Genomic DNA, 21,701 nt, shown 5'->3' on the forward strand with positions numbered 1-21,701 from the left:
GGGATTTGCTGTGATTCCTGGGGCTCTGTAACTCCCAGATCTCATACCTGCTGCGGTTTTCTTGCCTGCAAAGCTAAAGCAGCAGAAAGAGCCACTCGTGAGCAGGATCCCAGCCTTAGCTGGAGGTTTGTGCCCCAAATGCTGGGGGTGGAGCTGGAAATGAGCTGGAAACACCTCGAGGAGGGGAACAATGAGCTCCGGGGTGTCCTTGGATGTGGTAAAACACCTGAGAATTTGCCAGGAGGAGCTGGAGAGCCCCCAGACTCCCCCGTGCCCTGCTTGAGCGCTCTGGGGGAAGCTGTTCCACTGCTCCCCGCCTCTCCCATGCAGCTGGGGGCACCTCGAGCCGTGGTGCTGCTGGGCAGGGGTCCCGGGGACCCTGGCTGGGGACCCTCCCGGTGTGGTTACCCCAACAGGCAGCATTACCTTATCCAGCCCTTCCCAGTGCGATGGGGGAGAGAGCTGAGAAAGAGGTGAAATCCACAGGCTGAGTTAAAGACAGGACTGAAAAGGAAGGGGTATTGTAATGCTAAAAGAATTAGAATACACAGAATTTCGTGCTGCGGGCTGGAGTGGTGCCCCCCTGCAGGCTGCTCGCTGCAGAGTCCTTGAATGAGTGTAAACAGCGCTCGGCAGCGGCTGCTATCAACTAGCCCGGGCATGTCCTCCGCCCCAAACGAGTGTTCCCGGCTGTTGGGGGAGAGCGATCCCAGCCGGGCCCATAAATAGCGCTGGGAGGGGGCCCAGCCCTCGTCACTGCTGGGGAGAGATGGAGGTGGGCTCCGTGATGGCGTCTGGGCCGCTGAGGACCGAGGCAAGCTCTCTGAGACCCCCGTGCAGGTAAGGCCTTGAGGATGGGGTGCCTGGGAGCAGCTTTTGGGGGAGGCAGGCTGGAGATGGGCCCCAGCTGTGGGGGTAGGGCGTGGGTTGGGATGGCCTTGATCCCCCTCCCCATTTCCCCGTCCCCTCCGGAGCTGGGGGTGGGCGGCAGCTCTCCAGCCATGCCCCCAAACCAAGGGCTCCCCCCTGCTCCCTGCCCCAGCCCTCGGCACCGCTGCTCCCCAGCCCCCAGGAGAGCCCCCTGTCCTGGCCTTCCTTTGATCGGTAATTAGCCGGAGATCGGGCTGGATGGGGGTGGGAGGACCCCTGGCCCTGCCCTTGGCGAGGGCTCCCAGACACAGCCGGGGGGAGCGGGCTTCCAAACTAAATCCCCCCTCAAACAGAGCTGGTACCGGGGGGGCCTCGGGCAGGGCTGGAGCAGGGTCTGAGCCCATCCACACTCCTCCCCTGGCCAACAGGAATTTTGCCCGCGGATTCTGCCGGCGGGGCCAGAGCTGCCGCTTCTCACACGACCGAGAGTCAGCCCCGGTCTGCAAGTTCTTCCAGCGCGGGTTCTGCCTTTATGGAGAGCTGTGCAGGTAAGGAAGGGCCGCGGTGCCATGAGGGCGGGCTGGGAGCCTGGAGGAGCCATGCTGAACTGATGGGACCCTCTGTCTGTCCCTGGGCTCCTCCAGCTACCAGCACATCCAGGAAGAGTCAGTACCAGTATGGGCCCAATGCGGTCTGATGCCTCACTGCCACTGTGGCCAGGAGCATGGCACTGAGCCCACAGCCACGGACCACGACCACGGAGAAACCGAGTGCACCATGGACTGCAGCACGACATGTGCGGCCTTCAACTTCCCCAAAGTGGAGGTAGAAGTGGAAGAGAAAGACAAGAAGAGCATTCCAGCAGTTGGTAACATCCCCCGTGGGGCCATCAGTGGAGAGCTTGTTCCCACAAAAGCTCGGGGTGCCTCAGGTAGGTGCTAAGCTGCCCAGGGCACCAGTGGGGTGAGGTTGGGGTGGTCATGGTGAAGTAGCCTGTGCATGTTTCTGCCTATGACCAAGCCTGGGCCAGGCTGGGCTGTGGAGAGCTCTGCAGTGTCAGGACTGTCCCTTGTCACTGCTGAAGCTGCACTCTGCGGAGCCCACCCTGCTCGCTGAGCTTTTCCCCTCTAAGAGCTCTCCTCCTGCAGGCTTCCAGCCACAAGGGCCAGCACTGGAGCCAGACTCCTCTGGCCCCAAGAAGGCAGTTTTGGACACAGCGACACAGACTGACCCTGCCAAGGTGGGTTTGGGGTCTCCTGTGGCTGGGTAGCCCCTGTCACCCTGTGCTGCTCCCCGAGGCCAGGGCAGTGACAGAGCCAGGGGGTCCCACGCTGTGCCGCTCTGCTTGCAGGTCCTTGCAGAGCCAGGTGCTGCGGCAGCCCCGGTCACCAGGGCAGCGCTGAGAGCCCGCAGTGAGGCTGTGGTGTGTGGCATCTGCATGGACAGGGTGTACGAGAAGGCGCTGCCCGAGCAGCGGCTCTTCGGGATCCTCCCCAACTGCAGCCACGCCTACTGCCTGGGCTGCATCCGCAGGTGGCGCCGCAGCCGCGCCTTCCAGAGCACCGTCATAAAGTGAGTGGCCTTGGGGACCTGGCAGGGCGGTCACCCTTCCCCCTTCTGTGCCCTGAAATTCTTGCTTGGGTCCAGTGATGTGGCTTTGGGATTGCTTTGGGAACAGGCGCTTTGGAGTGGTGATGGGTTTGGGGGTGCTGGGTGAGGCCGGGGTGGGTGCTGAGCCCATGCTCCCTTCTCGGGACACCCAACTGCACCCATCACCCTCATCCAGGGCCTGTCCAGAGTGCCGTATCCCTTCCAACTACTACATCCCCCACAAATACTGGGTCTCGGATGTGGCTGAGAAGGAGAAGCTCATCAGCAGCTTCAAGGCACGGACAGGGTGAGTGCATGGCACCGCTGCGGGTGGCAGGGCTGTGGGCTCTGTGCTGCTCCGGGAGCTACACTCACAACGACGCTTGGCATCCCACAGGAAAATCAGGTGCAAGTTCTTCCTGCGTGGCTACTGCCCTTTCAGATCAGAGTGCATCTACCTGCACGAGCTGCCTGCCAGCTGGCTGCGGCGGCACAGGCAGCGCCAGCAGAGGATGCCCGCGGTAGGTGGGGTGGCACATCCCGGGGCTGGGCTGGGCACTGGGACTGTGCCTCATCCTCCCTCCCCTCCTGCAGGTGTTCCTCCCTTCTTCCTCGGAGAGCTCTGACGAGGAGGATGAGGAGCTCTGCGCGCTCGAGTGGGCTCTCACCCTGTCCGTGCTGGAGCCAGAATTTCGCCACTCGATTTATTGCCGCGAGCTGCTTCTCAGCGACTTCAGCGATTCCGACTGAGCCGTGGGGACCGCGCTGGGCCTGGGGGCTGCTTTGACTCCTGCCATTGTTTTGGGGTGGCTCCAGCCGCGGGGGTGCTGCAGGGACGGGGTGGGATGGGGAAGAGTCTGTCTGGCATTGATGGGTGCACCGGGGGACACTCAGGGCACAGCCCCCCTGCTCTTGCCCTGGTTGGTGCCCACTCTGCCCCACGGGTGGGGTGGGCTGGGTGCTGGCAGGCAGCAGAGGGGTCTGACATCCACGGGGGGGACAGGGCCGCGGGGTGGGGGGGGGGGGCACTGTTTTAAACTCTTTTTAGCCAAATCCGGGAATACTGAAATAAAACGAGCTGTGTAACGCTACGTTTCCGGGTGCCTGTGATCTGTGGGTTGCGGGATGCACCCTCGGGGGAGGTGGGGGGGGAAGGCGGTGTTTGGGTTGGAATTTCAGGGATATTTGCACCATGAGCTCGTTTGCGCGCGCTCCGGTTGCGTTTCCCGGGGCGGGGCCGGAAGCGGCGCCTCGGGGCCGGGGACAGCGGGCGGAGCGCGGCGGGAACGGGGGAGCAGCGGCGGGGACAGCTCCGAGTGAGTGTGCGGGGACAGCCCTGGGTGTGCGGGAACGGGGGAGCAGCGGCGGGTGAGTGTGCGAGGACAGCCCCGAGTGTGCCCGGCACTGACCGGGGCGGTGCTCGGGGCCGGGGGCAGCCGCATCGGCAGCGCCCTGGGGGCGCGGGGCTGCCGCCAAGGGGTGATGGAGAGCACGGAGGGGACTCCCGGTGCTCTCCCGCATCCTCGGCTGGGGAGAGGTAAAGGCACCGAGCATGGACAGGCACGTCCTGATCGTCCCGTGCCTCCCGAGTGGGAGCCGTGTCCGGTCAAGCTAGGGTCAGCTATGTGATAACAATGTGCTTGGTGTGCCATTGGGAGTTAGATGTTTTCTTCTAGGTATAGGCTCAGTAGAAGTACGAAAACACAGGCCTTTCTAGAATAGTTAGTAAGAAGACAATTAATAAGGTTAGGAGCGAGACTGCTGAAATTGCGGAGAACAAGGCTGTTGGAGCTGTAGAGATGAGCTGGGTGAGGAGGTTGTTGTGCTGTGAGCTTGGCTGTTGGGCGCACACCCAGTGCTAATGGCGCATTATGGGGCTCGTTGTTCCCATTAGGCTAAGGGCAGGGATTAATGGGGTGGGGGTGCCTTCTGGGAGGAGGGGTGACCCGTGTGTGGCTGCTCCCTTTGTTTGTCCCCCGTGTCCGGCTGTGTCCGTTGTCCGGCTGTGTCCGTTGTCCGGCTGTCCCCGTGTGTGTGACCGTGCCCGGTGCCCCCGTGTCCCGCAGGCGCGGTGCAGCCCCGGCCGCAGCGATGGAGCCGCGGTGCCCGGCCTGGCTGCGGCGCTGTCCCCGGCCGTGCCGCCTCCTGCTGCTCTCGCTGTGCTCCGGCCCCGCGGGGGCCGTGGCCGCGCTGCGGGCGCTGCAGCGGGGCGGGCCCCGGCACGGAGCGGGGCTGCCGTTCCCCTGGCCGGCTCTCACCGCGGCCCTGTGCGCCGAGGAGCCCTCGCTGGAGGGGTCGGAGGACACCCTGGCCGTGTGAGTTGGATGCATTTCTGAAATTCGGTGTTCTGCGGGAGTTTTGGGTGTGGGGTGCACGATTCTGGGTGTCAGGTGCACAACCTACAACTAATAGCAACCCAAACTGCCACTACCCACCCCGTTCCAGCCTCATCAAAGCCTGCTTAGGATCATTCGCCCTATCCATTCTCACCATCCTCATAGCTGCATACAGAAACAACCAGTGGCCCTCAGTCTTCATAAAAATCCACAGAAACAACCCATGGCCCTCAATCTTCATAAAAATCCACAGAAACAACTGATGGCCCTCAATCTTCATAAAAATCCACAGAAACAACCGATGGCCCTCAATCTTCATAAAAATCCACTTTCCCTGGTGCACTGGCCCCTACATGAAGCTGGGATCATAGCAGTGACCCACCGGTGTCCCAGCTTGTGTCTGCAAAAGCATCAGGTGCCTTCTCTTGCTCCCTGGTGCTGTGGGACTCTGCTCCACGGGGTGGGTTGGGTTCAGGACAGGGGATTTGCTCTGACCACTCTCACCTCTCCTTTTCCAGCAAGCCACGGCTGCTGCTGCTGCCTGTTCTGTGCCAGAGGAACCTCTTCTCCCTGCTGCTGGTGGTGCGGGATGCAGTGCCACGGGACTGCCTTCACCAGCTGCTCCAGGCCTTGGAGCAGGATTCCCGTGTGGATCCCTGGGTGCAGGCACTGGGGAAACTGCTCCAGCAGGGACCAAGCGCACAGGAGAGCTCCCCACATCCCACTGCCCTGTCTGCTGGGTGCCAGCAGCAGCTCAAGGGCCTGTGCCAGAAAATTGCCCAGAAGAAACCAGAGAGACAAGGAAAATTGAGCTGGTGCTTCAGCAAGCAGGCTGGTGCCCCTGACTCTGTGCCTCAAGGTGGGGAGCGTATGGAAGTGTCAGAGGAGAGCCTGGAGGTGGACAGTGAGAGAGAGGGGAAGAGGTTGCTGGAGGAGGTGGCATTTGAGCCCCAGGAGTGTGGAGATGTGGCAGAGATGGAAGAGGAGGTGCCTGAGGAGCCTGCAGGGGATGCATCTGTTCAGGCCACAGAGAAAGCTGCCCAGGACAGCTCCCAGCAGGATGCAGCTGGGGAGCCCAGGAGGATTTCCCAGACAGAGCTGGCAGCAGAGGTCCAGTCCTTTGTCCAGGTACTGGGGAGGGTTTGCTGTCCCCTCCCAGCCAGGGAGCCTTTACTGCCTGGTTCCCATTCCTTCATCTCATTTCCCTCAGGTGCACGGACAGGGGCTGAAGATGCTGCTGCTGCAGGAGTCCAGTGTAAGTGGTTGCTTCTGTCCCTCTCCTGGAGCTGATGCTCTGAACAGGCTGGTGCCAGGGCCTCAGGAGGAGGTGGAGAAGGAGCTGGATTTCACAGATGGGGATAAAAAGCCCTGTTGGCACCTCCTCTGGGCTTGGGATACCAACACCTGCCTGCACCCTGCAGGTGTGAGGGGCTGCCCGTGGGCTCAGTGCTGACAGACACAGGGGAAGGGAGAAGCCCTGGAGCTGTATTTTCTATTTTGGTTTGTTTGGTGCTTTGCTCAGGACAGTGTTTCTCTCCAGCACTCTGAGCTGCACCCCCCTTCCAAGCTGAGCATCCTGAACACCTGCACCCCCAGCCAGGTGAGCCCCAGCACCCCTGCTGCAGCTGCTGCGGGGTCCTGCAGCTGTCCCTAATGCCCCCCTGTGCCACCGCAGCTCGAGGGGCTGTGCTCCTTCTAATGCCCCCCTGTGCCACCGCAGCTCGAGGGGCTGTGCTCCTTCCTGCAGCTCTCCACGTGCCCTGAGCCCTCCCTGGTGCGTTTCTGCAGCTGGCTGCTGCCTCTGAGCCCTGCCCTCAGCCACACCAGCGCGGCCATCCTGGCCCAGCAGCTCTTCCTCAGGCGGGTACGTGCCCTGGCAGTGGAGATTCCTGCTCCCCACTCCCCTCTGCACTGTCCCCACCTCCTGCCCTTTGTGTCCCCAGGTGCTGGCCCTCACCCAGCCGCCCTCCCGACACCTCATGGCTGCCCTGACGTCGTTCTGCTCCAAGTATTCCCATGCCCTGTGCCATGTGCTGGTGGCTGCAGTGCTGCAGGGGCCAGGGGAAGGTGTGCAGGGCTGCTGGGAGCTGTGGCTGTTTGGAGGTGGCATTTGTCACATGTCAGGGACCACGGAGGCCTGTGGTTGGTGAACACTTGGGGGTTGGGATGGGAGATGGGTTTACGGATGGAGGGGAGGGCTGGCGAGGCTGGCTTCTGGCTTATTTTTTCCCCAAAGGGCAGTTCCCATCCCTCCATGATTGGAGGCCTCCTGGCAGCTCCTGATGCTCAGGGCAGAGCTGCCCCTGTGCTGCTGTGAGGAGAGGGAACCCCTGCCTCAGTGTCCCCTTTTCCCAGAGACTGGAGCTGTTCAAACCCTTCCTGCAGCTGGGCAAGGGAAGCAGGATTATCCTCAGCAGTAGGAGGGGGCACTGGATGGTGTCTGTCTGTCCTGTCTGGCACATGCTCCTGTGAAGGGGTGCCAGGAAGGGCCAGGCACATCCCCATGGATTTGGCAGCCTCTGGAGGCTCTCCCCTGCTGCTTTTCAGGTGCTGAGCAGACCAAGCTGCTGTGTGAGCTGGTGGAGGAGTGCCTGGAGCCCCACTCTGTGCAGCTGGTGCTGAGGTGAGGGCTGTCACAGGGCTGGCAGCTCTGCTTTGGCCTCTCTCTCCAGCCTACCTGGATGGCTCCAGCCATCTGGAGGCACCAGCAGGGTCACAGAGCAGCACCTTTCCTCTTCACTGTCCTTGCAGCCAAGTCCTGGAGGTGCCTTTGTCAGAGAAGCTCCTGCCAGTCCTGCAGGCCGTGCTGGGGCGGCAGGTGAGGAGCCCACCTTGTCCCACGGGTGTTCTCGGGGACTCCAGCAGTGCTGGAGCAAGGACCCGCTCCCCTTACCTGCCCCTGGGCCTTTCCTAGGAGGTGCTGCCCCCCGAGCTCCTGGATCTGCTGGTCCTGACTCTGTGCCAGCAGGCTCCAGCCTTTGCCACGTCCCTGAACTTCGCCAGGCTGGTGACAGCCGTGCTCACGGTGTACCAGAGCCAGGTGAGCCCAGCCAGGGCTGTTCCTGCAGCTCCTGGGGCCCAGCCCAGAGCTCCCAGGTGAGCTCCTGGCAAGGCAGGGCCCTGAGCTGCTGCTGCCTCCACCCCAGGTGAGCCCAGCTCACAGGAGCAGCCTGGCTGCTGTCCTGGACCGGAGCACTGCAGTGCTGAAGAAATCCCTGCAGGCTGTGTTGGAAGGGGCCAGGTGAGCTGGGGACAGGTCCCTGTCACGGCAGCCTCTGCACCCTGGGCTGCCCCAGGGTGGGGAAGCAGAAGGTGCCACCCCTGCCGTGCCAGGGCTGTGCAGAGCTGGGGATGGCAGTGGATTTCCTCCTCTTGATTTCTGCCTTTCCTCAGGTGACCACCCAAAGGAATCGTGAGGGGGCAGCTTCCTCGTGTGGAGGACACAGCAGCAGCCACAGCCACCCTCGCTGGGTCCTCCCTGCCCAGGTGGACCCTGTGAGTGGGCTCTGCTCCCCACAGCCACCCTCACTGGATCCTCCCTGCCCAGTGGGACCCTGTGAGTGGGCTCTGCTCCCCACAGCCACCCTCGCTGGATCCTCCCTGCCCAATGGGACCCTGTGAGTGGCTCTGCTCCCCACAGAGCCCCCGGGCAGCACCTGGAGGTGCTGAGGGGGCTCCTGCTGGGCAGGGCCATCCCAGCCCCCCTCGCTCCTGGGGCTCTGAGGGGTCTTGGTTGAACAATCCCTGTGTTCCCATGAACAACTCGTGTGTTTCCAGGTGTTTCTGTGTGTGTTCTCCTGCCACACTCTGCAAGGTGACCTGGCCCCCCTGTGCTGGGGGCAGGACACAGCCCATGGAGAGCTTCCAGCACCTGACTGCTTACTGCCCAAAACCCATCACTGGGCCAGGACAGACATTGATTTGAGGCTGTATGGAGTTGATAATTCTGGATTTACTTCACTGTCTTGAAGTGAAGTGCCTCAGCTCATTCCAAGGCACAAAATCTGTGCACGTCCACGTTCCTCCCCATGGCCAAGCAGTGGTGCAGGCTGGGCTGCTGCTTTGTGTATCTGATCTGCTGGGATTCACAGATCTCTGGGTGCAGGAGAGCAGCATTTAGCTGAATTCCAGCACAATTTAGCTGGGAAATTTGAGTGTTCTGCTTTAAATCCACCTTTCTTTCCTGTTTGCCTGGCCTGTGAGGGGCCCTGCTGTGTATGACACATTTCTGGTGATGATGACACTGCTCGTGGCCCTAATAGTGCTTGTGTGGCATGACTGCTCAAAGTTCTATCCTGTATTCTTGAAAGTACCTACTGGAAACCTCACCCAGGCACCTCCTGGTCTGAGAACTGGGAAGAAAAGGTTGGGACAGAGGACTCAGGCAGGTAGAGCTGGGGTTTCAGTGGAGGTTTTGAAGCATTGCATATTTCAGGAGCTATTTAAAAATCCATAAACATCTCCAAAGGGAGAAGGAGAATTAGAACGTGCATGTGTGACTTGTGACTGCTCCAGGTTTGCTCAATAATGTTCAGATGCCAGGCAGAGGAAGGAAACTCTGAAGCATTAGGTGACACTCTTAAGGCTGAGAGCCAGGTTTCTTTACATAAGAATCTCTTAAGCTATTTTTGGTTGGCAGTGGACTGGTGAGGCTTCAAAATCCGCATTAGCTGGAGGATGGAAACCTCCAGGGAGCCAGATTGTTGATGTGTTTGCATTCCACTGAGTTAGTGGCTGAGTGAAGTGAAGCTATTGTAGGGCTGCCCAAAATACGACATAAATAGAAATTGTGCCATGATCATCAAAGGTCTGAGCCTGCTCTTCTGGCTTTATTAGGCAGCAGGCTCTGATCTTTGCAGTTTCCCTGCAGAGCTTCTACCAAGTGGCCTCGGTGTCACTGTCCCCAGTGCTCTGCCTGGCTGTGGCTGTTGGTCACATCGAGGTGACCTCTTGTGGCAAGAGCCTTCCTGGCCCTGGTTTTGCCTTTGCCCAGTGACAAACCAACCAAAAGCTCTGTGGTGCTCTGTATTACAGGGTGACGGCAGGGTGAACCCTCTCCTTCTTGCTGTGACCCCTGGGCTGGCAGGGGTGGCACAGTGACCTCGGTCAGCTGATGCTGCCTGTGCCATCACCTGGCACTGACGTGTTTGATGAAAATCCTTTTGCTGGGATTTTTCTCCTGAGAAGCCTCAGAACAAAAATGGAACCAATAACGATCTGCTGGCTGGAGATGGTTTAGCAACCAGGGCATCTTGGATCGGTCTCCTGTGCGTTGCTTCTACTCGATGACCAATCATGTATCCCCGTGTCGGGGCTGTGAGCAGTCCCAGGTTTTTATTATTCATTCCTTTCCAGCTTTCTAATGTCTCCTTGCTCTTTTAGTATAGTTCCCCGCCGCCGCCCGTGGGTGCTGCCGCCGCTGCATGGCGGGCCGAGCCGCGCCTTCCCCCCGGCAGCCTCTCGCTTCAGAGCTGCTGGGTGGCGCGGTTCCGCCGCCTCCTGCAGCCACGGCCGTGCCGCCGCTCCCTTTTGCAGCCGCGGCCCCGTTCCCGTTCCCGTTCCCGCACCTCCGCCCCGCTCCCGCCCGCCATGATGGCTTCCCGCGTTGCCCTGGAGACGCCACCTACGCATGCGCAGTTGCTACAACCCGGCACCTCTCCCCCGCTCCCGCCCGCCATGATGGCTTCCCGCGTTGCCCTGGAGACGCCGCCTACGCATGCGCAGTTGCTACAACCCGGCGCCAGCAATATGACTCCGCGCCGCCTCATCCAACCACAGCGCTGCTTCCGGGATCAGCCGCACGCATGCGCAGTTCTATCCCCACGGCTCCGCCGCAGCTTTGGTGCAGCCCGGTGCCGGTTCCGAGCCGCTGCGTGCCGCTGTCCGGCCACAGCCGGCATCCCCGTGCCCTGTCCCGCCGCTTCCGCCACCACCGGGTCTATACACGGCACCGCAGCAGGCGAAAACTGCATCGGCTTGCATGTATCCTTCCGCGTTTCTCCCTCTGCCGGAACTTGGGGAGCCGGACACCGACAGATCCCTCCGCAGCGCGATACCTGATATCCCTCCGCGTTTTCGCCTTCCGCGCTCCCAGCCCCGAGTGGGACTACTTTGTCTCACTGCCCGCCCGCACAGCCACAGACGAAGGAGGTTGGCAGCACAGAAATCTTCACTTTTGAGTCCTCTTGACCCTTTCAAGAACTTTAGAATCCATCCTGAACGGCGCAGGGGGGCGGATGCAGCACAGAACATCAGTCAGATTTTACCGATCAGCAGAACCTCGGCCAGGGGGTGCCGGGACCGGCTCTGTCCTTGTCCCGATTCGGGAGCAGTGCTGGGGAAGGGACTGGTCTGAAGCTTTGTTTGAGACCTTTCCTAGCTGGAGGTAGCACATAGTCTGTGATTTTCATCCAGTTTACTTGTGCTAATGGGCAGTGGCTCCTTACCTGCTTCCTCTTCTGTTTGTAGATTTTTACTTCACATTGCAGAGGGGAATTCCCTTTTTGGTCTCGTAGTTCTTGGGTTTTTTTGAAGGAAATTCAGTTGCATGGGTCGTCTGTCCGCTGTGCTGCTTCCACACCCTGCACAGGGATTTTTGAACCAGTTTCATGACAAGATGATTCCTGAAAATGGCCTGAAAATAATTTTTTTAAAAAAATCAAAAAACAATTTCAAAACAATTTCCTGAAAATCCATCCCCCAAGGAGCTGCCCCTCTCCAAACAGGAGCTCCAGGTTTTTGCTCAGTCTGGTAATCTCCTGTGTAATCCCCAAAGTGCTGATGCAGTTCTGCCTGCAAACCTGGGGGCTCTGACACCCAAATGTGAGGCTGAACTCCTCTGGGGGACGCTCGGCAACATTTATTTATTTATTTATTTATTTATTTATTTATTTATTTATTTATTTATTTATTATTTTAATCTGAATTATATTTATATATATATTAAATAATAATTATATTTATATATAATAAATAATAATTTATTTCTACATAATAATAATTTTTAATTTTATCTGAATTATATCTATACATAATTAATAATATTTATTTATTATATAATAAATAATAATATTCCGATATGTATTTATATCTGAATTATCGGAATATTATTTATTATTTTTATCTGAATAAATAATAAATTTATCTTTATATAATAAATTTTAATTTTTATCTGAATTATATTTATACATAATAAATAATATTTATTTATTATATATTATATATTTATTATATATATAATAAATTATATTCAGGTAATTCAGATATATATTTATATCTGAATTATCTGAATATTATTTATTACTTTTTTATCTGAATAAAAAGAGCAATTTTCCTCTTTGTCTTTTTGGTGTTTGGGGGGATTTTTTTTGACTACAAACCTTTAACCATAAGACAAGAATTGTGTTCTCTCTCTCTTGGTGGCTGCCAGGTCGCTGTCAGGCAGGGACGCCACAGAAAGGTGGATTTGAGGAGGGCTGGGTGGTTGTGCCCCTGCACAGGGCTGTGAATCCCGATTGCTGCATCAGTGTCGGGCTGAGCAGCTTTCCTTCCCCGCAGTGAATAATCCAGATGAGCGCGCTGAGATCTGAGCCCAGCTCGGCTCCAGGTGCCCCGGGCGGTCCGAGGGGACCCGGCTGGAAGGGGACAGGGGACAGAGGTGCAGCCCATGGTGCCACCCACCCCCGGGGCCGCAGATGCCCCTGCCGGCTCTCCGAACAGGTCTGTGCCATCCTGCCCTGGGGCCCTGCCATTCCCGCATTGCACCCACGCTTTAGCTTCAAAATAGGAATGCCTAAAACCCGCTGCGTGCTTTTAGTAAATGCTTAGTAAATGTTTTTAGTAAATGCTTGTAGAGAGGCTCTCTGAACGGGGTGGTTGTGAACAGGGGCGGGTGTGAACAGGGGCGGGTGTGAACAGGGGCATTGCCCTCCTGGCTGTGGGAGGAGACAGAGGGGACATCAGGGACCCTGGGCTGTGTCCTTGTGTCTGTGTGTCCCACGGAGCAGCCCTGGGATGCCAGGACACCGGGCAGAGGGCACTGACGTGCCAGCTGGGGGGGAAGCTGGGGTTCTCTGCGAGGGTCTCCCACCTCCACTCCCCCCGGTTTGTCACCCCTGGCGCTGCCCTCGCTCTGGCACAGCCTGGGCACAGCCTTTCGGGCACTGGAGATGCTGTTTGCAGGGCTGGAGGGTCTGCAGCCCCCAAAGTGAGGGGTCCCTGGGCATGGGGGGGCAGCAGCAGCTGCTGAAGGTGGAGCCCGAGCCGCTGTAAGCTCATTAGGGGAGGACAGAAAGCGGCTTTAGGATCCGAGCAAAGGGGCTGGGGCAGGGGGGGATGGTGGAGCTGCTGAGAGGGGCGGGAGGATCGGGGGTCCTGGGCAGCATCACCGAGCCGGGAGCTGCAGGGGCTCCTCAGCAGCCATCCCGGGTTATTCATGACAGCACAGGGGATCCCCAGCTGTCCTGGCTGCCTGCAGGGGCTCCTCATCAGCCATCCCGGGTTATTCTGGTGCTGAGCCCCCCATGACAGCCCAGGGGATCCCCAGCTGACCCTGCTGCCTGCAGGGGCTCCTCAGCAGCCGTTCTGGTTTATTCTGGTGCTGAGCCCCCCATGACAGCCCAGGGGATCCCCACCCGACCCTGCTGCCAGGGGGATGCTGGGGCTCGGCTCCGCGGTCACAGTGTCACAGCGGGGATCGCTCCCGCTCTCCCCCGGCTCCGTCGCCTCCCGGGGCGGGTGCGGGACCTGGCAGCGCTTCCCCGGCCACCTGCGGCCGCCGCCGCCCGCCCCGGCCGGCGCGGGGAGCTCCCGGCGCTCTCATGCATCTCCTTTAAAGGCCTTCTGCGCTCGGGCTCGGCCCCGGCCGCTGCGAGCGCCGCAGATGCGGCTGCTCTGCCCCGCGGGAGCCCCGCAGCACCGACAGGGCCGAGCACCAGCATCTCCCCGCGCCGCTCGGGAGGAGCTCAGGCAGGTAACGGTGTCCCGGGAGCGTTCGGGCCGAGGGAGAGCCCGCCCCGGCTTCTCGGGGGGCTCCTGGTGCTGCACCAGCCGTGCGTCTCGTTATCTTTGCCATCTGGAACGCACAGATAAGGAGCGGGTGTCCGCTCGTATCGTTTCCATCTGGAACACAGAGATAAGAGCGGGTGTCTGTGGGGAGCCGCGGCCGGCAGGCGCTGCCGCAGCTGTGATGGATTGAGCGCTCTGCAGCCGGGACCGGCCCTCCGGAGCGCTCCGGTGCGATGAGTTTGGGTGATCCCACCCCGAGCCCCTGGGTGCAGTTATCAGCGATAATTCCCGCTGTACAGGTGTGAAACGGGCCGGCTCTGAAAGGTGCCAAGCGCTGCTTTTTACACCTTCACCAGAGCCGAGCGGGCACCGGGTGATGCTGAGCTGGGCCGAGGCTTTGGACACGCACTTGAAGCAGCTCTCTGTCCCCCTTGATCTCTCCCGAATTTATTGTCCTGGACACAAAATTCTCCTTCTGTCCTAAATCTGCATGTCCATGGGCACCGGGACAGTCCCTTCATCCTGGGCTGGGAGAGGGATTTTGTGAACTTTCTACGTTCTTCTTTGACTCTTTAAACACTGTAAAACAGCTTAGATGGGTTCTCCAAGCTCCCTTAGGTTTGGAAATGTTTTATATCTGTCTCTCGGGGAGCTCAGGGGCTGTCAGGGACAGTCAGATTCTCATGTCTGCAGCCTGGAGAGCAGGGCTTGCTGCAAATCCATTTCCCCCATGAACCTGACCCACACCACAAACCCCAAAATGAGGATTTCCTTGGGGAAAAGAAATGGGGCTGGCAAGCAGGGCAGTCCCCCCTCTTGTATTGAACTGAATTTCTCCTTCTCCTCGCTCCTTACCCTCCCAAACCCCTCCAGCCCCCTCCAAGATCCCAGCCGCCCTCCCCACCTCTTCTCCCAGTCAAGCAGAGGAGCTCGGATGAGAAAACGCTTTAAAAATACAACATTCAGCGGCGTTCTCCGTCTGCGCGGGGCTAATGCGGGTCTCCCACCACAGGTGAGCTCTCCTGGAGCCCGATGAAGCCGCTCGGAGGGAGCTCGGCGGGACAGGAGGAGGAGGAGGAGGAGGGACCGGGACCGGCCCCGGGGCGCCGGCGGCGGCAGCGGCACCGGGCGAGCGGCCGGCCCAGCCCCTCGCCGCGCAGGTACGTGCGCTAAAAACTGCCCCGGAGACGGTGGCGAGGACGGCACAGCGATGGCAGTGCCAGGCAAGGGGCACCGAGCATCGTTGTGGCACGGCGGCTCCTTCTCCTGCTCTCAGGCTCGCCAGGAGGAGAGGGAGAAGCTCTGCTGCAGCCTTTTCCAGAGCCGGGGGAGAAGTCTGGGGGCTCAAGCCCTCTCCCAGTTGGGGCTCAAGCCCTCTCCCAGTTGGTGCTGGGCTCCAGAGGGCTCTTTGCTCAGCAACCCCTGTGCCCTGCCCTCCCTGATGGCCTCAGCATCACTGAGCCGGGTTGCTGCAGAGCTGCCAGACCTCCTGGCACCCAGGACAGGGTTTTGGGGTGATAAACCTGTCGCAGTGCGCTTGTAGGGGTGCCTGCCATGCCCATGGGGTGCTGTCAGGTGGTGCCTGCCCTGGCTCTGGCTGTGTTTGTTGTGGTGCTGGAAGGGGCCGGCTCGCAGCGAGGTCCCCTTGGCAGCTGGAGCAAAAAAAAAAAAAAAAAAAAGGCAAAAAGCCGTGCTGAGTACGGCAGTGGCTGCTGAGTACGGCAGCGGCTGTCGGTGACTCATTGTGGGCAGTGGAGGATGCTCGGGAAGGAGCCAGGTCCGGAGCAGCCCCAGGGGGGGGCGCGGGGGGTGGGATGCTGCCGACGCCTCCTGAGTTTCTCCAGGGTTTAGCCGGGATTCCCTCCGCAGGGAGCAGCAGGCAGAGCGCCCCGGGCTCCCCCCGGCTCCGGATGAAGGTAAGGGCAGCCCGGGTGGGGATGGGCTCACAAGGGTGGGGTTTGCACCAGCAGCAGCAGCAGCAGGAGGAGGGTTCCCTGGCCTGGCAGCACCTGCCTGCAGCCCGCTGGGACCCCGAGCCCATCCCCATCCCCTGGGTTTGCCTCACCAGCCGTACCCCACCCTCTGCACCGCATCCATTGCCCTCCTCCCCCTGCCCTGGCCCAGCTTGGCTCCAGCTCCCTGAATCCCACAGGGACATTTTGGGGGGTATCTGGCAGTGCCCTGGGAGCCTGCAGGCTGCAGAAGTGCCACTGGCAGTTTTGGGGGTCTCTCCTGAGGCGGTGCCAGGCTGGGGAGGGGTCCCTGCTGCCCGGCTCCCTTTCTGTCCCCAGGCAGGATGAGCAGTGCCCAGGGACAGCCGGGTGGGGATTTGGATTTGGATTTGGATTTGGCCAGGAACGAGCAGAGCGTGGAGCAAACCAGCCAGGTAAGATGGAGGAGAGGGGACAGCTGGGGACAGACCCTGCCTGGTTCCTCGGGCTCAGGCAGGCCCCAGCCTCGCTGTGCAGAGAGCTTTGCCCCAGCATCCCCTTTGTGCCCCTCAGGAGCCGGGCAGGGCCGGGCAGGAGCAGCCTGTGCACCCTGGGCACAGTGACAGCACTAAAGGAGGCGAGGGTGAGTCCCCATCCCACATCCCAGCTGGGCCCCCTTTGTGGGAGGTTTGGAGCAGCTGGGGATGAGCACGGGAACGTGTTCTGATGGAATTCATCTCCCCTGGTGGGGGCACGGGCGAGGGGAGATGGCCTGGGGGGAGCCAAAGCCCCCCTGATGCTGGGGGAAGGATTGGGAGGGTTCCAAGGCATGGGCAGCACCCCCTGGTACGACAGGAGGGCAGAGGGAGGAGGGAAGGCCCAGGGAAAGCCCTCATGTGTGTCTCCTGTGGCCCCACTGCCTTCCTGCAGATGCAGGAGCCCCGGAGGAGCCGCTGCTGAGCCTCCCCAGTGAGCTCTCCGTGCTGGACAGGCTCGGCTTGCACAGGTGAGAGCAGTGAGCACCCGCATCCCTCGGGGCAGGGGTGTCCCAGGGCACAGCAGGGCTCAGAGATTGGACTTCCCTCCTTTTCCATTGCTCAAGAGCTGCTGCCCACACAATGGGCACTCGCCTTCCCACTTCTGGTTGTGGCTGGCACCCCTGGGAGCAGGGCAAGGGCATTCTCAGCCTGCAGCCCCCATCCTTGACAGCAATTCTCTCTCTGCAGGGTGGCTCTGACCGAGCAGGATCTGGAGGTGAGGGCGGCTGGGGGCTCTGGGTGGGCAAAGAGGACACCAGGACGGGGACACCGTGCTGGCTCACTGTGCCATGGCTGTGCCCTGCTCCCTCAGGCACCGCAGGGCCCTGGCAGCCACCTCCCAAACCCTTTCCCAGAGATGCTTTTGGCACTTGGAGGCAGCTGCATTTCCATGAGCGTGTGCTCTGCGTGCCCAGCAATCCCACAGAGTGCTCTGCGGTGCTGAAGGGCGCCCTTGGCCGGGGAGCCTGGCTAATAAAAATCATTTCCCTGCGAGTGCCAGGGCTGAGTCAGGCTCAGCCGCCAGCCAGGACCCAGCCAGGGAGGGCAGGGCTGGCGTCTGCCCAGCCCAGGAGGGCTCAGGATCCTTATCAGCTGCCTGGGGGGCATTATCAGCTGCACCTCCCTGGGGTCTGTCCCCACTTGCAGCAGCCTAAGGGTGCTGGGGCAAGGCGAGTGCTGATCATCCTCAGCAGTGCCCTGATGGTGACACCTGGGAGGTCAGTCTGGCCTTGGGGACAGCAGCACGTGGCCCTGGTGCCTTTTCTTCTGCCCCCGTGTCCCACCTGTCACCCTGCAGGCAGCCTTTGCCCACCTGGCCCTGGCTTTCCGCTGCGACGTGTTCACCCTGCAGCAGCGGGTGCAGGTGGAGAGACGGGCATGGGACGCAGCGGAGGAAAACATCCAGGAGGAGCTGGGGCAGTGCCGGGCTGCCCTGGAGGTAGGAGGGCACCAGGGCAGGGGGCTGGCACACCACACAGCCCCAGAGGGGCAGCTCCAGCAGCTCCGTCCTTTCCCCCCACAGAGGCTGGGCCCATCCTGTGCCAGTGCAGGCTGCAAGGAGACGCTGGAGCAGCTGCAGCACAACCTGGCCGTGCTGGCAGCAGCTGTGGAGAGGGCGACCAGTGCTGCAGAGAAGCTGGGGGCTGTGCACCAGGTGTGTCACAGCCCGGCGTGGGGGGGATGGAGGTGCTGCAGATGGGCTTGGGGATGATGAAGCCTCATCCCTGGCCTTGCTGGGGTTTGTTCCTCCTCCTCACGGTGCTGGTCTGGACCTCGTGTTTGTGCTTAGCAGGGTGCAAGGGATCCATCCACCCACCCCTGGGAGTGGGAAGGGGATGCACCTTGGCCAAGGCTTTGCACGGGCACGTGGGGCTTCAAGCAGCTCTCTGTGCCCCTAGATCTCTCCTGAATTTCTTGTCCTGGACAAAAAAATTCTCCTTCTGTCCTAAATCTGCATGTCCACGGGCACCAGGACAGTCCCTTCACCCTGGGCTGGGAGAGGGACTTTGTGAACTTTCTGCATCTTTCTCTGACTCCTTAAACATTGTAAAACAGCTTAAACGGGTTCTCCAACCTCCCTTCTATTTGGAAATGTTTTCTATCTGTCTCTCCCTGGCACTCCCCGTGTACTGGAGCCTTAGGCAGAGCCCTGTTGGTTAGGGCATGCAGCTGTCATGGCATCAAAGCCCATCTGTCCAGCAAATGGAAGGTCCTAGCTTAATGAAAGCACTTGAGTTGCATTTAGGGGGCTTGAGCAGAAACTAAGAGGGTTTTTAACTCTTGTCTAACGCTTTGAAGGCCGTCGGTTCAGGTAATCCTAAGTTTCTTCGATAATGGTGAGGATTACAGGGGAGATGGGAAGGACTCCCAGGGACTGGCAGGGCTGGCTCCTCAGGAGGTTCAGGAGCCCTGACCCCCGTCCTGGCTGGCTGCAGGAGGCCAGGATGAGCCGGGCAGCAGAGGTGATGGTGCAGCACGTGGAGAACCTGAAGCGGCACCAGCAGCGGGAGCACGCGGAGCTGGAGGAGATGAAGCGCCTGATCCAGCAGAACTCCCGCAACCGGCAGCTGGCAGAGAGCCAGGGTGAGGTGGGCCCTGCCCCCGGGGCCGGGCACGGCTGGCACACTGCAAACCTGCAGCACTGGGCCCCCAGCCCCTCTCTGGGGGCAGTGTGACCCTGCACTGCAGAGCCAGGGGTGCTGTGAGCTGAGGAGTGCTGGGGGGAGCAGCTGATGGGGCAGCGAAGGGAGCAGCTGGGGACACTTGTGAGGGGACACTGGGACAGCAGATCAGCGTGGCAGCAGGTGCTGGTGGCCAGAGAGCCATAACCCAGCTGGGAATGCAGGGCAGGGGGGCCCATGCACAAAAAGGACTCTGTTCCTGAGCACCAAACCCCACAGGTGCCACTGTGCTCCCCTTCCCTGGGCACCACCTGTGCCAAGCCCAGAGCACACGGCCAGGACAGCTTTGTGTCTGTCTGTCTGTCTGTCTGTCTGTGCATCAGCCCCATCTCTGTGCTGGGGGATGATGTAAGGCAGCTTCTCTCTGCTCTCAGATGATGGGGAGCCACGGCTGAGACCTCACCCCCTGAAGAGGACTTTCCAGCAGGTAACTGGTCCCAGTTCAGGAGTCACTGCCTTCCCATGCCCTGCTGCCCTCCCTCGGCTGGCTGTCCCCACACACCCCCTTGTCCCCAAACAATGCCACTGCAGCCAGCTGCTTGCTGCAGGGAAGATCTGCTGGGATGAAGCAGAATGCAGCTTCAGAGAGAAGCTGTTGGCAGACAGACAGGACGTCCAGCAAGCTGAGGGCTGCCTGTGCAAGAGATCTTGGGCAGATCCTTCTTCCATTGCAGGGTCACAGGCTTTTGGCTGTTCTTTAGCCCCACCTTGAATCCCACACTGATCCAGAGGCAGGGGAGGGGGTCAGACAGCCCCAGCAGCACTAATGACAGGCACAGACCTCTTGGCTTTGACCTTCCCTGGCTTTCCAGCTTCCCCTTAGCTCCAGGGGGAGCTGGCAGTGTCCCACGGTGTGCCTTAGCCGTGCTGGGGAGGTGATGGGGAAGGAGGAGGTGAGAAGCAGCCGCGCAGAGCTCATGCCAGCCCTCTGTTTCAGGGGTCTGCCCGCCGCAGGGTCAGCATCGCCGTCATCCCCAAGCAGCTCCTGGTAAGGATGTGTGGGGTGGGGACAGCCTGAGGGGCTGTGTCCCCAGCCTGGGTGCCACTGGGGCTCTGTGTCCCCTCTGACAGCAGCTGTGTCCCCAGCCTGGGTGTCACTGGGGCTGTGTGTCCCCTCTGACAGCAGCTGTGTCCCCAGCCTGGGTGGCACTGGGGCTGTGTGTCCCCAGCCTGGGTGTCACTGGGGCTGGGTCCCCACCGATGCTCCCACCTTGTGTGCCCAGCCAGGTGCCAGCCCTGAGAGCCGAGCAGCCCCAGCAGGTGACCTGGAGCCAGAGGGTGCCCAGCGCTGGCCCAGCACCCCCAGGTAACTGCTCTGGGTGGCACAGCTGACCCAGCTGTCCCCATGTGGCACAACACCGACCCATCCTCTCCCTCCAGGAGTGAGCTGGAGCCACAGGGCCAGCACAGCGCCGTGACTGGGAAGCTGGTGGCAGAGGGCAGAGGATCCGGCACAGGGAACGAGGAGCCAGAGCAGCTTGGGCTGACGTGAGCAGCACCCTGGGTGTGCCCAGCATCCCCCCGTGGCTGCTGGCCTCTCTGTGCTCCCCGGGTGGCCAGCACTTGGGCAGGGGATGGGGGGTTTAGGGGTGACAAGCTGGGATGTTGTTTGGCTGCCTCAGCTCAACCCCACCAGGGCTCAGTTTTGGCAATGCCCTCCTCAGGCTTGTTCACTTGGGCTTGTGAAAGGTTTGCCAGGGAGTTTTGGGGCTGAGTTAAACATCCTCCTTGTGCCCAGCTGGGATGGAGGTGGGGTTTGCTCTCTCCCACGGATGACAAGTGTCCCTGGTCCCCTTCTCCCCAGGTCCAAGGGCTCTGCAGAGGAGCTGTGGCGTCCATGGCTCTTCCTCCCACAGCACTACTGGGTTTTCTTCTGGCTGCTTCTGCTGAGCATCGCCTTCCTCCTCCTCGTCCGTGTGCTGGAGCTGCAGAGGCTGCAGCCTGCAGCATCACCCAAGGCCTAGCTGGACCAGGGAGGGGGAGCTGAGAGCCATCTCTGCTCCTTCCCCACGGCCCAAAACACCAAACCCCTAGAATAATAAAATGGGAGGAAAAACGGGGGAATTGTAATGGCGGAGCAGGGGCTAGGATCTGAGGCAGGAGCTGTGGTAGGATCTAAGGTAGGGTTGGCACCTCCGTGTAACCATGAAGGGCTCAGGGAGCTGCAGCAGCTCTCACTGATGCTGTAATTGCCTGTTCATGGCACATCCATGTAACCATGAAGGGCTCAGGGAGCTGCAGCAGCTCTCACTGATGCCATGAGTTACCTGTTCATGGCACATCCCTGTATCCATGAAGGGCTCAGGGAGCTGCAGCAGCTCTCACTGATGCCATGAGTTGCCTGCTCTCAGCACATCCAGGGGTGCAGATGTGCTCCCACACATCCCCTGCGCTGGGGACAGCCCGCTTTGCTTCAGAGCCGTGTCCCTCAGTGCCACCACACGCCCTCAGCCCCGGCTGTAATTCACATTACTGCTCCCTTTCTGCCGGGCTGGAAGGCACAGGTCGGCGATCAGCGGCACCACGAAGGGCTCGCAAACAGAGGGAGCTCTTTCCGACGCACACGCCGCGTTTCCGTGTCCGCCCCAGCCCCGCACGGGTGGGCTCCATTCCCCCGGAGCCAGCGGCTTTGCGGGCACCGGCGGAGCCCGGCCGAGCTCCATGGCGGGGGTTCAGCTCCGGGATGCCCAGGAAGGGCTCGGAGGGCACGGATGGAGGTGCTCACCCCGCTGGCTGTGGGTGACTCAG

At 60.4% G+C, this 21,701-nt stretch overlaps 4 protein-coding genes across 5 annotated transcripts in view; 3 read left to right on the forward strand and 1 right to left on the reverse strand.

Annotated features, from left to right (window-relative positions):
- Positions 1 to 21,701, reverse strand: part of RPL10A (ribosomal protein L10a) — a 90,682-nt gene that overhangs the window by 42,126 nt on the left and 26,855 nt on the right. The window lies entirely within an intron of this gene.
- On the forward strand, positions 646 to 3,275 carry LOC131092791 (probable E3 ubiquitin-protein ligase makorin-1). The gene is made up of 8 exons (XM_058039683.1): positions 646 to 840; positions 1,299 to 1,418; positions 1,515 to 1,801; positions 2,019 to 2,110; positions 2,222 to 2,442; positions 2,657 to 2,767; positions 2,858 to 2,981; positions 3,055 to 3,275. The coding sequence occupies exons 1-8, from the start codon at positions 770 to 772 to the stop codon at positions 3,208 to 3,210; spliced, it is 1,182 nt and encodes a 393-aa protein (XP_057895666.1). The 5' UTR covers positions 646 to 769; the 3' UTR covers positions 3,211 to 3,275.
- On the forward strand, positions 4,552 to 8,041 carry FANCE (FA complementation group E). 2 transcript variants are annotated; one of them, XM_058039676.1, is made up of 10 exons: positions 4,552 to 4,775; positions 5,315 to 5,924; positions 6,007 to 6,051; positions 6,319 to 6,396; positions 6,517 to 6,660; positions 6,740 to 6,863; positions 7,344 to 7,419; positions 7,548 to 7,614; positions 7,711 to 7,836; positions 7,943 to 8,041. In XM_058039676.1, the coding sequence occupies exons 1-10, from the start codon at positions 4,552 to 4,554 to the stop codon at positions 8,039 to 8,041; spliced, it is 1,593 nt and encodes a 530-aa protein (XP_057895659.1). The 2 variants fall into 2 exon arrangements, with proteins under 2 accessions (XP_057895659.1, XP_057895660.1); XM_058039677.1 differs by having other exon boundaries at positions 6,337 to 6,396.
- LOC131092984 (inositol 1,4,5-triphosphate receptor associated 1-like) lies at positions 13,450 to 20,991 on the forward strand. Its single transcript, XM_058039992.1, has 15 exons — positions 13,450 to 13,846; positions 14,815 to 14,962; positions 15,672 to 15,718; positions 16,094 to 16,188; positions 16,307 to 16,376; positions 16,664 to 16,739; positions 16,960 to 16,987; positions 17,570 to 17,710; positions 17,795 to 17,926; positions 18,708 to 18,855; positions 19,328 to 19,380; positions 19,891 to 19,941; positions 20,177 to 20,259; positions 20,334 to 20,441; positions 20,758 to 20,991. Exons 1-15 carry the CDS (start codon positions 13,450 to 13,452, stop codon positions 20,915 to 20,917), a joined length of 1,737 nt encoding a protein of 578 aa, XP_057895975.1. The 3' UTR covers positions 20,918 to 20,991.

This window comes from Melospiza georgiana, chromosome 23 (genome assembly GCF_028018845.1).
Source record: "Melospiza georgiana isolate bMelGeo1 chromosome 23, bMelGeo1.pri, whole genome shotgun sequence".
NCBI lineage: Eukaryota > Metazoa > Chordata > Aves > Passeriformes > Passerellidae > Melospiza > Melospiza georgiana.